Source organism: Zosterops lateralis (assembly GCF_965231275.1).
Source record: "Zosterops lateralis genome assembly, contig: HAP1_HAP1_SCAFFOLD_381, whole genome shotgun sequence".
Taxonomy (NCBI): Eukaryota; Metazoa; Chordata; class Aves; order Passeriformes; family Zosteropidae; genus Zosterops; species Zosterops lateralis.
This window is the reverse complement of record NW_028154318.1, coordinates 1,137-15,852: the sequence shown is the minus strand read 5'-3', so window position 1 is coordinate 15,852 and position 14,716 is coordinate 1,137. Positions and strand designations below refer to the sequence as shown.

Genomic DNA, 14,716 nt, shown 5'->3' with positions numbered 1-14,716 from the left:
AGGACAGGCAAATGTGATCCTGTCCAAGGGTCTTTGCCAACGTCTTCCAGACACTGGCCTTCAGCTGAGGCACAATCCATGAGATGGTCGACCAGAGAAGACTGGTGAGAAGCACTGCTTGGATGACGGATGCAGCGCTGTGGATTCTCATTTTTGCCATCTTTGGACTGGCACCTGAAACTTAAATAAAGCAAAATTATGAAAACAGGCACTCAGGGATGCTGAAGGGAAAACAGAAATCTCTGTCTTTCTCTTCCTCACGGAAGAGCCATAGGGGTAAGGTCTGGATTTGCTGGTAAAGGACCCTTTCTACCTTGTCTCTTTTTTCTTCCTCCGCCAGGAGGCCACCGCAACTTGGGTTTCTTGCCTCTCTGAGGCCTTGGGAACATAAGGTTTCACACTTTGGGATGGGATCCACCGCAAACCGGTGGGTGTGGAGACGCAGGCGTACCTGCACCCCCAGGTAATCAAATCATGAGGGCCTTGTGTTTTCAAGGTTTCTGGGTCCTTGATGAGTATCTCTGGCCTTTTGTGGGGCCCTAACCGGCCACTCCCATGAAAGTGTCTCAACACTGGTGGGTTCATGGTGTCAAAGGAACAATTTAAAAAGTATAAAGAGAACAGGGCACGGGACAACCTGATTGATGGTGGTTCGCTTCTGAGAACTTGCTTCTGCTGGCATAGAACCTTCTTGATATTCTGATGGGTTCTTTCCACAATCGCCTGGGTCGGTTTCCTCTCCTGCAAGGCACTGAAGGGGGCTCATTCACCCCCTGCCCCCATGTCTCTGAGTGTCCCCAAGTTTCCCTAAGCATCTTTGAGTGCCCCCAAGTGTCACCATTGATGTCACTCTAAGAATTCTCATCAGGATTTGGGATAGTTTCAGTCAAAATTCCCCAAATTTGTTTCAGACACCACATGGGGATGGGACAAATGCCACCAGCCATGTCCCCGATGGTGTCACCGCCCCGATGACGGGACGTCGCTGTGCCCGCAGCAGCCTCGGGATGTCCTCGATGGCTCTTTGGCACCTCTCGGCCACCGGGGCCATCGTGTGTCGGGTTTTTGGGGTGTCCTCACTGAAGACAAGGGCGATGGGCAGTTGTAAAAGCAAAGTCCTTTATTGCACGGCTAAATCAGCCTCCTGGAGGCAGAGGTTGTCACAGCTCGAGCCAGTAAAGTCCCCATGTCCCCAGCAGAAGGGGCAGCATCTTATCAGCAGCAGTGTGCAGGAAGCCTTCTAACAGAGTGTTTCATAAAGAACATCAAGTTTCATAACACAAAGAACATAAAGTTTCTGATACAGTCTACCACTTGGCCAGCGTGTAACGAGCCCCATGAAGATGTATCAAGCCTGAGGGTTGGCCTGAAACCTCCCAGAGTGGCTTCATAATATTTGCAAGAGGGCTCTTGCATTGGGAATATCTGGGCTTTGAAATATTGGAAAACAGGAAACTGATCTGTTAGCAAGAGCTGTGGAGTGGGTGGGAGCAGCAGGATGAGCTCTGCTGGCAGCTCTTGGTTTTCCTGGGAAGAGGAAGGGGCTGGATCCAGCTCCATGGATTGCTCAGGCAGTGATTCCTGCTGGGATGAGAGAGGGTCACGGTGTCATCCTGTCCCTGTCCCCATCCCACAGGATGGACCTGGCTGGAGCCCATGGAGAGCAGGAGCTGCTCCAGAATCCCACCTGATCCCACCTCAATCCTGCTCCATTCCATCCCACCTGATTCTTGTCTAGAATCCAACCCTGATCCTGCTCCATCCATCTTTCACCAATCCTGCCCCATCTATCCCACCAGATCCTGCTCCAGAATCCAGCCCCAATCCCACTCTCCAATTCCATCTGATCCTGCTCTGGACCCCTGCTCTGATCCACAATCCCTCCCTGATCCCAGTCTGTCCATCCTGCCGCAGTCTCCCTCTGGAATCCCACCCTGATCCTGCTCCACACCTGCAGTCAAGCCGTTGGTTCCCACATCTTTTCCTGCAGAAAGAGAAGATCCATGAGATTCCAGAACAGATCACACACCAGGATTAACCCCAGGATCCATCCTGAGATCTGCACAGAGGGGATCCAGAGCTGGATCCACCACTGGGACTCACCGGCTGCCATGTTGTATCCATCCCTGTCCCTCCTCCCTGTGGAAAAACAGTGGGATCAGCGTCAGTGGCACAGGATTCCTGGAACGGTGCCGGGTGGATCCGTGCCCCTTCCCGACCCCCATCCCGTGTGTTACCGGGTTGGAGCTTCCAGACAATGAATCCAATGAGGCCAGTGAAGATGAGGATGGCAGCGATGACGGACACAGCGACCACCATGGCGAGATTCCCGCCAGATGTCGGCTCTGGGAAATGCGGGATGGTGAGGAGGGGAAGGGGAACCCCCATCTGGGAATTCCCAATTCCCACATTGCCAGCCTCACCCCAAGCGAAGATCCCGGGCTCCAGCATTCCGGGATGCTCCACCCGGCACCGGTACTGCTCCTGCTCCTCCGGCAGCACCTCGATCCTGGCCCAGGTGTGGAAGGTGCCGTCGCTGTTGGGAACGATCCCGCCCCACTCCGTCTCCTGATCCCACATTTCATCCCCCTTCAGCCAGTTCACTGCGATGGTCCTGGGGTAGAATCCGTAGGCGTGGCAGGACAAGATCAGTGTCCTGTGTTCCTCTTTTCCGGACACATGGACATCAGGGGGCTCTGGAATGGGATAACGGTAAGGTGCATCCATGGAATTCCATGGGAATGAGATAACGGTGAGATCTGCCCATGGAATTCCCACTGGAATGGGATGGGGGTGAGATCTGCCCATGGAATTCCCACTGGAATGGGATGATGATGACATCTACCCATGGAATTCCATGGGAATGGGATGGGAGTGACATCTACCCATGGAATTCCAACAGAAATTACTGTGTTCTCCAATCCTCCATTCCCAAATCCCAAATTCCCACCCACCTTTGCGCTCCAGCTCCTTCTGCCCGTATCTGACGTATTTCCGGAGCCATTCAGGGCTCTCATGCTTCAGGTAATTCATCTGCCTCTCAGCCATGGTCCCGTCCTGTTCCCAGCGCCTCCTGGTGATTTCAGCAGCGCCGTCGGCCGCCACAAATTTCCCGGATCCCAGATCAAAGGAGATGAAATCCCGCCCGTCATAGGCAATCCGGTAGGATCCACGGACGCTTCCGTCAGACAGGAGGTCACAGCCCTTAAGCCGCTGTATGGTGTGGAAACCTGGGGGGATTGTACCCACAGAGACCCCTGGAATTGTGTCTCAGCCCCACAGAGCCCCATTCCAGCCCTATGGAGACCCAGAGTCTGATGGAGACCCACAGAACCTCATCCCAGCCCCTTGGACCTCATGGATGCATATCCCAACCCCACGGGATGGAACCCCAGGGATCCCAACCTGGCCCCACAGATCCCATCTCAGCCCCATGGATCCATGTCCAAAGCCCATGGATCACAGGAAATCCCATATCATCCTAATGGATCCCCATCTCAGCCCCTTAGAGCCCTGTGAATCCACATCCGAGACCTACAGATCCCATCCCAGCCCCACAGATCCCCCCACTCACCCCTGCTCTGGTTGTACCGGTCCCGCGCTGTCTTCAGGTCCACAGCACACACGTGCTGGTTCCCCACATTGATCTGGGTGTTCCTATCCCAATATTCCAGCTCAGCTCTGTCCTTTATCCACTGTGTCAGTGGCTCCACCTGGCCCCGCTCGCTGTCGTAGCGTGTGATGGGGATCCCATCCACAAACCCCATTTCCATGTACTGGGGGATCCCCGGGCTGGGCTCTGACACCGACACATTCAGGTAACGCAGGGAGTGGAGAACTGGGGGGACACAGAGATTTGGGGGGCATTGAGGGGTCAGGGATCAATGAAAGGGGAAACTGGGAGAGGGGATGCAGGGGGAGATTGGTACAGGTTAAGGAGGTGCAGGGGATTCCCTGTGCTCAGAGATGGAAATTCAGGGGGGTCCCAGTGCCCAGAATCCCCCCAGGGACCCTCCATGAGCCCCGGGGACCCTCCCAGGCCCCCTGGGACCCCCATGCACAGGGTGCAGAACTGGGGGGATGCAGAGATTGGGGGGTCTGGGGGCGTCCAAGGGTCAGGAAGGGGAACCGGGAGAGCCGGGAAGGGTGCAAGGTTCAAGGAAGGGACTGGGAGAGGCGGGATGGGGGATCCAGGGGGTCCCTGTGCCCAGGAAAGGGGGGTCCGGGCGTCCCCGGTGTTGAGGGCAGTGGGGTCTGGGAGCTGGGAAAGGCAGGAATGGGGGTCCAGGGGGTCCCTGGGTCAGGGAAAGGGGGGTCTGGGGCTGGGAGAGGCGGGCGGATCCCGGAGGCGCAGCCTGGGCAACGGGAAAGAGAAAGAGACCGAGGGAACGCGCTGGGGGAGGGGACGGGGCAAAGGGGGAATTCCAGGGAATTCATCTGGATCCCATTGGATCCCCCTGAGACCCCCCCGAGACCCCTGGGACGCCCGGGACCCTCCGGGACCCCGTTTGGGAAGCGGCGGGAGCGGAAAACGGGGGGACACGGAAAGTTGGGGGATCTGGGGGGTGCAAAGGTGAAGGAAAAGGGCGGGTCTGGGAAAAGCGGGATGCCCGAAAAGGGGGTGCAGGGGGGTCCCAGGGCACTGACGGGGGTGCGGGGGGGTCCCGGTGGCCGGAAATGGGGCTTCGAGGGGAGTTTCCTTCCCGAAATTCGGGGTTCAAGGGGGTTCCGGTGCCAGAAAACGGCGTTTCAGGGGTGCTGGTTCCCAGGAATGGGGGTCCGGGGGGTCCCGGTGCTGGGGAAGGGGATGGAGGGGGGTCACAGGACCCAAACTGGGGGTCAGGGGGTGTTCCTGTGCCCGGGAATGGATGTTCACGGTGGTCTCGGTGCCCAGGAGTTGCAGTTAAGGGCGGTCCCGGTTTTGGGGTTTCCACTCACCTCTCGTGGCGCCCCCAGGGTCCCCCAGGAACCCCAAGAGCGCCCCCAGACCCAGCGCTGGAGCCATCGCGCTGCTCCGCTGCGGCCCCGCCCCCAGAGCCGCCTCCCGCCCCGCCATTGGCGCCGCTATTTCACACTCGCCAATTGCGGCCCGGGGTTTGAGTGACGTCACCGGTCGCCGGGCAGATCCCGATCTCGCGGGTTGGGACGCGGAAGCGGAAGAGACCGAGGGAGGGGACGGGGAATCCCAGAGAATTCGTCTGGATCCCTCTGGATCCCCGCTGGACCCCCCTGGAGCCCTCTGAGAAACACCTGGGACCCCCTGGGACCCCCTTAAAAGCGCCGGGAGTGGAGAACTGGGGGGGACACGGAAATTTGAGAGATCTTGGGGTGCAAAGGTGAAAGAAAAAGGCGGGTCTGGGGTCTGGGAAGGGCGGGAGGCCCGGGAAGGGCTGAAGGGGATCCCGGTGCCGGATAACGGGATGCAGCGGGTCCCGGTGCCCGGGAAATGGGGCTCAGGGGCGTCCCTTCCCGGGTTCTGGGGTTCCAGGGATCCCGGCACCTGAAAATGGAGGTTCAGGGGGGTCCCGGCGCCCCGAAATGAACGTTCAGGGGGGTCTCTGTGCCCAGGAAGGGGGTTCGCCCAGAAATGGAAGTGCGGTGGGGTCCCCGTGCCCGGGAATGGCGGGTCAGGGGGGTCCCGGGGCCGGGGGCAGTCACTGATCCCCGGGCGGGTCCCGGTGCCGCAGCTTGGGAGACGCGAAAGTGACCGGGGGGAGCGCGGGGAGGGGACAGAGGAAACCCTGGGAATTCCCCTGAATCCCCCCGGGACCTCCCAGGACCCCCCACAGGACGCGCAGGGGGTGGATGCAGAGATTGGGGGGTCTGGGGGTCCCCGGTTTTGAGGGCAGTGGGGTCTGGGAGCTGGGAAAGGCAGAAATGGGGGTCCAGGGGGTCCCTGGGTCAGGGAAAGGGGGGGCTGGGGCTGGGAGAGGCGAGCGGATCCCGGGGACGCAGTTTGGGGAAAGTGAGACGGGAGGAAAGGGGAATTCCAGGGAATTCATCTGGATCCCACTGGATCTCCGCTGGGACCCCCTGGGACCCCCTGGAACCCCCTTCCAGGAAGCGGCGGGAATGGAGAACTGGGGGGACGGAGAAATTTGGGGGATCTGGGGGTCCAAAATCCGAGGAAAAGGCGGGTCTGGGCTCTGGGAAATGCGGGATGGCCGCGGAGGGGCTGCAGGGGGGTCCCAGAGCACTGACGGGGGTGCGGGGGGGTCCCGGTCCCGGATAAGGGGGTGCAGGGGGGTCCCGGTGCTGGAGAAGGGAGGACAGGGGAGTCCCCGTGCCCGGGAATGGGGGTTCAGGGGGAGTTTCCCTCCCGGAATTGGGGGTTCAAGGGGGTCCTGGTGCCCAGGAATGGGGGTTCAGGGGGATCTCGGTGCCCAACAAGGGGGTGCAGGGGGGTCCCGGTGCTGGGGAAGGGGATGGAGGGGGACCCCAGGACCCAAACTGGGGCTCAGGGGGTTCCCGTGCCCGGATAAGGCGGTTCAGGGGGGTCCCGGTCTCGGGCAGTCCCACTCCCGTCGCCCCCCGGCTCCCCCAGGAGCCCCAGGAGCCCCCCAGCCCCAGCGCTGGAGCCATCGCAGCCGCCCCCGATCGCGGCTCTGGCGCGGTTTGAGAGACGCCAAAGTGCCCGAGGGAGCGCGGGGGGAGGGAAAAGGGGAATTCCAGGGAACTGCCCGGGATCCCCTCCTGGAACCCCTCGGGATCCCTCAGGGATCCATCTGGGACCCTCCAGGGCCGCGCCCTGCGGGACCCCCGGGCTCCTCTCGCCCTCTCTCCTCTCCCTTTCCTTCGGGTTGTGATCAATACATATTATAGGATTGGCTTTGGGCAAATATTAAAGTGAATAACTCTATGGGTTATGTTGGAAATTCGTGCTGTATTAATAGAGTCTTTTTTTGTAGTGTGTTTGTCGTGGTTTGAAAGCAAAATGAGTGAGAGGGTCCAAGTCAGAAATACAATTTAATAACAAGAAAGGTAAAAAAGGTAAAATAAAATAAAATAAATGCAATAATACAAAAGACCACGGACAGAGTCAGAATACAACCTGAGCAGGGTGGTGGGAGCAGTCCAGGTGAAGTGCTCTTCCTGAAGCAGTGATCCTGTAGAAAGGTCTGGGAGCTCTGCTCCTCTGGGAATCCAGTGGGTCAGGGCTGCTTGTACTGTCCCAAACCCCAGATTCTCTCCAGGTGGGAATGCTTGGCTCCTCCCCCTGGGCGGAGCATCTCCCAATGGGATGAGGAGTCGTGCAGTGGCTCCTTGATGGCCCATTAAACAGAGAGAGCTCCTGGAGGGAGTTCCCTGTGAGTCCTGGGCAAGGCATTGATGGGCCATGAGCAGAAGAGCCCAAAGGAGGGGCCTGGGAAAACACTGCCCCACTTGGTTTAATAGTTCATGGAGATCGTGATAGAATAAATACTTCGTGTACATCCTACACTGCAACCCAGGACAGTACCTAATTGGCTAAAAACAGAATAAAAATGCACGATTTTAGGAACGCATACACAAGACTCACAGAAACACCGACTTTGACCCACGTCATGGGTCACCAACATGCGGGAGCTCAGGACCTCTGGACAACCAACCAATATGATTTGGCAGAAGCTGTTTACTGTTTACATTAAATTATATTTGTACATTCTAAAATGAATGTTCACACCACCACATGTTATTTGATTGGTGCCTCCATCTTGTCCATGCCTCCAGCACACACCTTTGAGTGAATATCATTGGTTACAGTCCATGGCTTCACTGGGCCATCCGGTGGCCCTGATGTCCCTTCCCCATGTCCCTCTTGTCACAGCTGTCCCTCAGGTAGCACAGTCCAGCCCCGCCAGTGACACCGGACCCTCGGCCACCAGTGACACCCCAGGTGGGTCCTTGTCGCCTCCCTGTCACCCCCCCGGGCTGCACAGAGGGACCCTTGGGGACATGGAGCTGAGATGTCCCCAAGACCCTCTTGTGTCCCCATGTCCCTCAGGAACCTTTGGGGACACAGATCCAAGATGTCCCCAAGGCCCTCCTGTGTCCCCATGTCCCTCCCATGTTCCTCAGGGACACTGGGACCCCGTGGGGACACAGATCCAGGTGTCCCCAAGACCCTTTTCTGTCCCCAAGGGACACTGGGGACACAGATCTGGGTGCTCCCATGTCCCTCTTGTGTCCCCGTGTCCCTTCTCCCTTCCTTGGGAACATGGATCCAGCTGTCCCTATATCCCTCCTGAGTCCCCAGGGGACATTGGGGACCATTGGGGACACGGATCCAGATGCCCCCAAGACCCTTTTCTGTCCCCAAGGGACACCAGAGACCACTGGGGACACAGATCTGGAGTGTCCCTGTGTGAAAAACGAGGTTCACTTTCTTGGTAAATTTTAAGAAAGTAGGTCTAATAAAAAATAAGACAATTAGGAGACAGAAAAAACAAAGTAGGGCCAGCTGGGTGACTTGGCATTCAGCCCAGTCAACACCTTGCTATTTCAGAGGCTTCTTTAAATACCCTTTCTATTGCATCTGTCTGTTGAATTCCACAAACTAGTTTCCATGTTTAGCATGGCCCCTGCTTGGGTTCACCTCTTTAGAGCATGTGTGTTTCTGGGCTGTGTCTTCATTATGACCTCCAGCTTGGGCCTTAGTCCCCACCTCCCACAGGTGTTGATAGTTGGCACGTCAGCAGCAGGGAACCCATCACATGTTTGCTGGATGTTATCCCAACCAAACAGGCCGTCCAGTTACAGGCACAATTCCATATCAGCCATCCCACTACCATATTTAAGTTTTGCTAACAGCAGAAATAAAAACTATATCCTTACAGCAAAGTTGTTATACATATAGCATTCACCTTAATATTTGCAAGAAGCCAACTTTATAATATACATTTATAACATACTACATTAATACAATATAACTTTCTAACATAACACATATAGTATTTATTTCAATATTTGTGAAAAAGCCAATCATATAATATGTATTTATAACAATCCTCCCTCTTTCTTTTTATAACTCATTTGGCATGAACAATATTCCTTGTTTTCTGGTCTTCATTATTTGCTCATTTTTTTCACAGATCAATTTTGCTTTTTTAAAGGAGTCTTCTATATTGTTTTGTTTCTTTAGTACCATGATCTTTTGTGCTGTTCCAGATGTAGTCAATTTTGGGTCTGTGGGCATTGTTACTACTTGCAGGCCTTGAACTACATTTGTGATCAGCCAAATAAAATGGGATCAAACAAGGGAGAAATATCAGAACAGCAGTAGCACATAAAAGCAAAAATCTTAGCTTTCTCTGCCATTTTATTCCCAATAGTTATCCCATCAGCTGGTTTTTAGCATTGATTCCCACTTTTGAACCAGTACATGAGCTATTTTTCTGATATCATTGACCATATCCAGGATGGCACCCCATTGTCATCTATTTTCAAACAATCTGATGTATTAAATTTCCCACAAACACCCCCTTCTTCAGTTAGTAAGTAATCTAAAGCTAACCTATTTTGATATCCTGCGGCCCTTGTTTGGTGTTGTTGACTTGATATTAATTCCAACGCCTGACCAGTTTTGTTTGTTATTATTTCTACAACAGCCTGGAGTCTTATGATGCGGTTCAGCACATAAATTGGGGTCTGATGTCCCCAGATCCCATCCTGTGCCCAGGTGGCTGGCCCATATGTTTCCAATATGTGTTCAGGGGGCCATTCATCATCCCCCCATTTCTGGAATCCTCCAATTACATCCCTTTTATTTCTTTTTAAGTCCTCATAAACTGGTATCCCTAATTGATCTCCCTTTGGTCCTGGTAAAAGAAAGAATCCTGGTTGTATAATTCCCAAAGTGCAGCTCCCTTTCCACCTAGAGGGGAGTCTTGGGTATGCCCTCTTTCCACATATCCAAAATAAGCCATCTGGTGCCTTCCAATAATCATTTCCCTGTCAATTTATATTCTCCCAAAATTTAGATATTTCTGAGATCCCAAAATAAGGATTTTTTTCCTCTATCATTACATCGAAAAATTCCAACTTTGTTATTATATCTACAATTCCCCTCTTTCATTTTGTTTTGAGTCCAATACCAAGTTGGTTCCTCTGGGATTCACCATGTGAAAGTTCTATTGCTAAGTTTATAACTTTTACAGGGATTATTTCCTACTGCTTTAATGAAATTTTTCCCAGTGCTCCAGACATTCTTCCCCTGTTGCTGTTGAGCTTAAAATCCACCCTCCTGGCTGGTTTTCCCCTTTTGTATTTGTCTGGTTCCACTTAAGGAGTTTTACTGGGCCTGAGCTACTGCCTTTCCATGGCCATTCCTCTGACACCAAAGCCCCTCCACAGACCCAGCAGTCGGTTATGTTGAGTTCCTCACTTATCCTTTCCCTCAATTCCACAAACAGATTTTTCCCCAGTCTCAAGGTATCTTTTTCTTTTCCTAGTTGCTGGTCCAGTTTTGTATACAAACCTTGTAGTGAAATTTTCAGAGTTAGATTGCTGTGCTGGCTTTGTCTTTCTGCTTGCCAGTTGCTCGTTTACCAAATCCTGGATTTTATTCCCAATTGTATATGTGAAACAAAATCTCTCCCCTTTTGGACATTCAGTTCCCAACCTGTTACTGCTTGTTCCCAAGTTTTCTGCAGTCCAATATTTTTTCCCATTGTGCACACAATTACCAACTTGGATGGGTTATAACAGTGGCTGTTGACATGAGTGTGAGGGATAAAAAAGAAACCTCTGTGTCTTTCCATGTACAGCTTTCGGTAACACCTGTGACATGACTTTGCTGGGATCCTGTAAGGGAAAAGACAGAAAATGAGTGACAGGAAAAGGAATAACAGGGGTCCTGTATGGCTTATCCCCCCTCCTCCCAGGCCTGTGGGGTTGTACCCACAGCAGGAGTAGATGATCTTCTTGGTGGCCAGTACAGCGGCCACCCGGTCTTGTCCTCTATTTCCTTGTCACTTCCTCTTTGTTAATTTCCAGGCAAAACGTTTGTGACACTTTTTAACTGTAGTTTTCCCACTGTTCCTCAGGTACTTCCCACTCAACAGGCACTAGTAATTCCCATCCACAGACCAAAATTGCTATTTCAACCATTCTTATTTCTTACCAGGTTAGGGAATAGATTTGGCACTTGACACTTCATACAATGAGAGTGTCACTTTAGAGAATTACAATAACAATTTTTTATAATTTAAACATTTACATTTAACCCAGCTAGCATATCTGTTATTGTGATGAATCAGACAGGGTGTATGGTATGACTCTGATGGAGGTCTTAATTCCTCTTTTTCTTTGTATAAGTCACAGACTAAGGCCAAAATATGAGAATGCTCTGACCAAAACAGTCTTAATCCTCTTTTTGTTTGAAGTGGAAGTATTCCTCCCCAAGGAGGGTGTCAGAGGTGTCTCAGAACTTGTCCAGGCTGCACTTGAAACCACTGACAGAAGCTTGGCCTTATTTCCCAGTTAGGTTTGATTCTTTGTACCTCCCTTGGATCATTCGGGTCCTCCCAGTTCATCACCCCCCAGTCCCCACTGAAGAGTCAATTTGGTGTCCCCTGGTTTGGATGTTACAGTCCATTCCTTCGGTTCCTCCAGGGGTCCTTTGGTGCTGCTGGCTGGATCCCCCCTCGTTCCCTGCTCCGGGTCACAGCCTCAGGCTCAGCAATGCCTGGAAAGGACCTTCCCATCCTGGAGTTAAAGATTGTTCTTTCCATGTTTTCACCAGTACACACTCCCCTGGATGGATGTTGGGAATTTTAAAGTCTAAAGGTGTGGTTTGTGGGATTATCCCTTTTAACTGTAAATTTTCAAGGGTTTTTGCAATTGTGTTGACATATTTCTTAACACCCATTTCCCCGAGGTCAGAGGTGGCTGTGTCATGTTGGGTGGTCAGAAAGGGTAACCCAAACATCATCTCATGAGGTGACACTGCCAGGTCTGACCTGGGTTGGGTCTGAACCCTCAATAAAGCCAAAGGTTGGCATTTTACCCACGACATTTGGGTTTCAATGATTAATTTAGTTAAAGTTCTCTTTAAAATTTGGTTCATTGCCTCTACCCAGCCTGAACTCTGTGGGTGCCTTGGGGTGTGTAATTCCCATTTTATCCCCAAGCCTTGAGTTATTTGCTGTAAGACTTTTGACATGAAATGTGTTCCTCTGTCCGAGTCTATCCTATTAACCATTCCATCCCTGGGAATAATTTGTTCCAAAAGGGTTTTACATCCCACATTGGCTGTGGCTCTGACAGTGGGAACAGCCTCCACCCAATGAGTCAGGTGGTCTGTTATCACTAATAAAAACTTCCATCTCTGTACTTGGGGAAGGTCAGTAAAATCTATTTGGACACTTTGAAATGGTTGGAGAGCTAACTCCCCACCTCCTAATGTTGTTTTTCTCATTACTTTTTTATTTATCTTTTGGCAGATTATACATCTTTCAGTTACTTGTTTTGCCAATCCAAAAATCCCAATGCACCCATAATTCCTTAGAAAATGATCACACAAAGCTTGGGAACCCCAATGATTTTTTTTGATGCACGTTTTGTAATATTTTCCTAGTGAGCAGCTTGTTAAGTAACTGTCTCCCATCGGAAGTTTCCATTTCCCAGATTCATCTGGCTTTCCTCCTATTTTACTTAATTCCTTTTCTTCTGTTTCACTGAACTCTGGAGTTTCTAATTCTTCCTTATTTGAGGCCAAAAATAACACAATCCTTTGGATCCCCTTCTCTGCTGCATCTTTAGCTCCTTGATCTGCCAAATTATTTCCCATTATTTCCGAGGTCATTCCCTTTTGATGTCCATTAATATGCACTACAGCAATCTCCTCAGGCAGTTTTAATGCCTCTGAAACCTCTAGAGTGAGTCCTTCATGTATCAATAATCCCTTTCCCTTTGAATTAAGTAATTCTCTTTCTTCCCAAATTTTTCCAAAGGTGTGTTCTACCCCAAAAGCATACCTTGAATCAGTATATATGGTTCCTTTCCTACTGGCTAAATATTCCAGTGAGCTTTTTAGAGCATTTAGTTTACAAGTTTGAGTGGACAAGTTTGAAGGTAATTTTCCTTTTTCCAGGGTTTGCATGTTTTTCCCATCCACCAAAGCAGACCCTGACATTCTTTTTCCTTGAAAACACCTGGAAGAACCATCCATACATATTATTTCTCCTTCTAAGAGGGTTTGTTCTTTGAGATCTTCCCATATGTTGGTTTGGTATTGGATAATTTCTAAACAATTATGTGTTAGGTTACTTTTTGGTTCTCCATACAAAAATTGAGCTGGATTTAAACTTTTGTTTACTTCTAATGTCAAGCCATCACTGTCTATCAGGATTGCTTCCTATTTCAGCATCCCAGACTCTGTTACCCGTTTTTCAGCTCTCTGGTTTAACACATTTGGGCTGCATGAGGTGCACACACAATTAGTTCACCCCCAGGAGTGCTCGGGGCTCTCTTCTACCAGAACTGCAGCAGCTGCTGTGGCTTGAACACACTCTGGGCAGCCGTGGCGCCCTGGGCCCAACACCTTTGATCAATGAGCTGTTGGTCTCTTCCCTCCTCCCCACTCCTGAGCCACAACTCCATGAGCTGCTCCACTTTCCACAGTCACAAACAGATGAAAGGGTTTTTCTAATGAGGGAAAGCTCAAGGCTGGCACTGAGGCCAGTTTTGACTTCAGTCCTTCTAATTTATCATCATCTTCCTTGGTCCACTTTATGTTATCTCCCTCTGTCAATTTTCCATATAAAAATGTGACTGCCTGTGTATAGCCTTCAATCCATAATCTACAATATCCCAATAATCCGAGTAGATTTCTGATTTCCTTCTTTGAAGAGGGAGGGGGAAAAGATAAAATTCCTGCAATTCTCTCGGGGTTCAGCTTTCGGCTGCCCTTGCTTATTAAGTGCCCGAGATATTTCACTTCAGATTCTACAAATTGCAGTTTCCCCTTTGATACTCTGAGTCCTTTTCCCCCAGAAAATTCAGAAGTTTTATGGCAGCCTCCCCAACTTCACCTTCAGCTTCCCCTGATAATAAGGGATCACCCGCATATTGTATAACTTGTATTCCGGGAGGAGCGGGGAAAGTTTGCCCAAAGCCCGCGCTGCCCGTCCCGCAGGCCCTTCCCGTGGCCGAGCTGTGGCTCCGCGGGCTCGGGATTTGGCCTTTCAAAGGAAACCGGCCCCGCCCAGCGGGAGCGGCGGTTCCCAAGGCAACGGTGCCCAGCGCGGGGGGTGCTGGGATTGCCGGAGAGGGCGGGGCGGGGGCGGGGATTGGCCCGGGGCTGAGTCCTCCAGGCGTGGGGGGGCGTAGGCGGGAGCTGCTGCCGGAACAACCGAGAGGACGAGCGGCGGCCGAGCCTGAGCACGGAGTCTCTGCGCATGCTCCCGGCACGGGCGGAGCGGCCGGGCCGGGGCCGGCCGGAGCAGCCCCGGGACAAGCGGTCAGGGGATGGGCGGCCCGAGCGGCCGGGCCGGGCCGGGCGGGGTTTGTGGCGGAGCTGCCGCGGGCCGTGCGGCCGGGATTGGGGCGGGCAGATCCCCCGGCATGTCCGGGGCAGCGATCGCAGACTGCGCGGTCGGGGCTGGGGCCGGCGCAGGGGGAGCCCCGGGCGGAGCGGCCACCGGTGCGGCCGATACAAACGGCGGGGCGGCCGCCGGCACCGGGGCTGGGGCGGGCGGTGGGGCCGGGGACGGCGGTGCGGCTTCTAAACCCAAAT

At 52.6% G+C, this 14,716-nt stretch overlaps 1 protein-coding gene across 2 annotated transcripts; it reads right to left on the bottom strand.

Annotated features, from left to right (window-relative positions):
• Nucleotides 1-1,552: 1,552 nt before the first annotated feature.
• LOC310923820 (class I histocompatibility antigen, F10 alpha chain-like) lies at nucleotides 1,553-5,005 on the bottom strand (the record flags this gene model as incomplete). 2 transcript variants are annotated; one of them, XM_083885751.1, is made up of 8 exons in its annotated part: nucleotides 1,553-1,581; nucleotides 1,952-1,984; nucleotides 2,104-2,139; nucleotides 2,238-2,345; nucleotides 2,424-2,696; nucleotides 2,955-3,230; nucleotides 3,575-3,838; nucleotides 4,939-5,005. In XM_083885751.1, the coding sequence occupies 8 exons, from the start codon at nucleotides 5,003-5,005 to the stop codon at nucleotides 1,568-1,570; spliced, it is 1,071 nt and encodes a 356-aa protein (XP_083741877.1). The 2 variants fall into 2 exon arrangements, with proteins under 2 accessions (XP_083741877.1, XP_083741876.1); XM_083885750.1 differs by lacking the exons at nucleotides 1,553-1,581; nucleotides 1,952-1,984 and having other exon boundaries at nucleotides 2,035-2,345.
• Nucleotides 5,006-14,716: the final 9,711 nt, after the last annotated feature.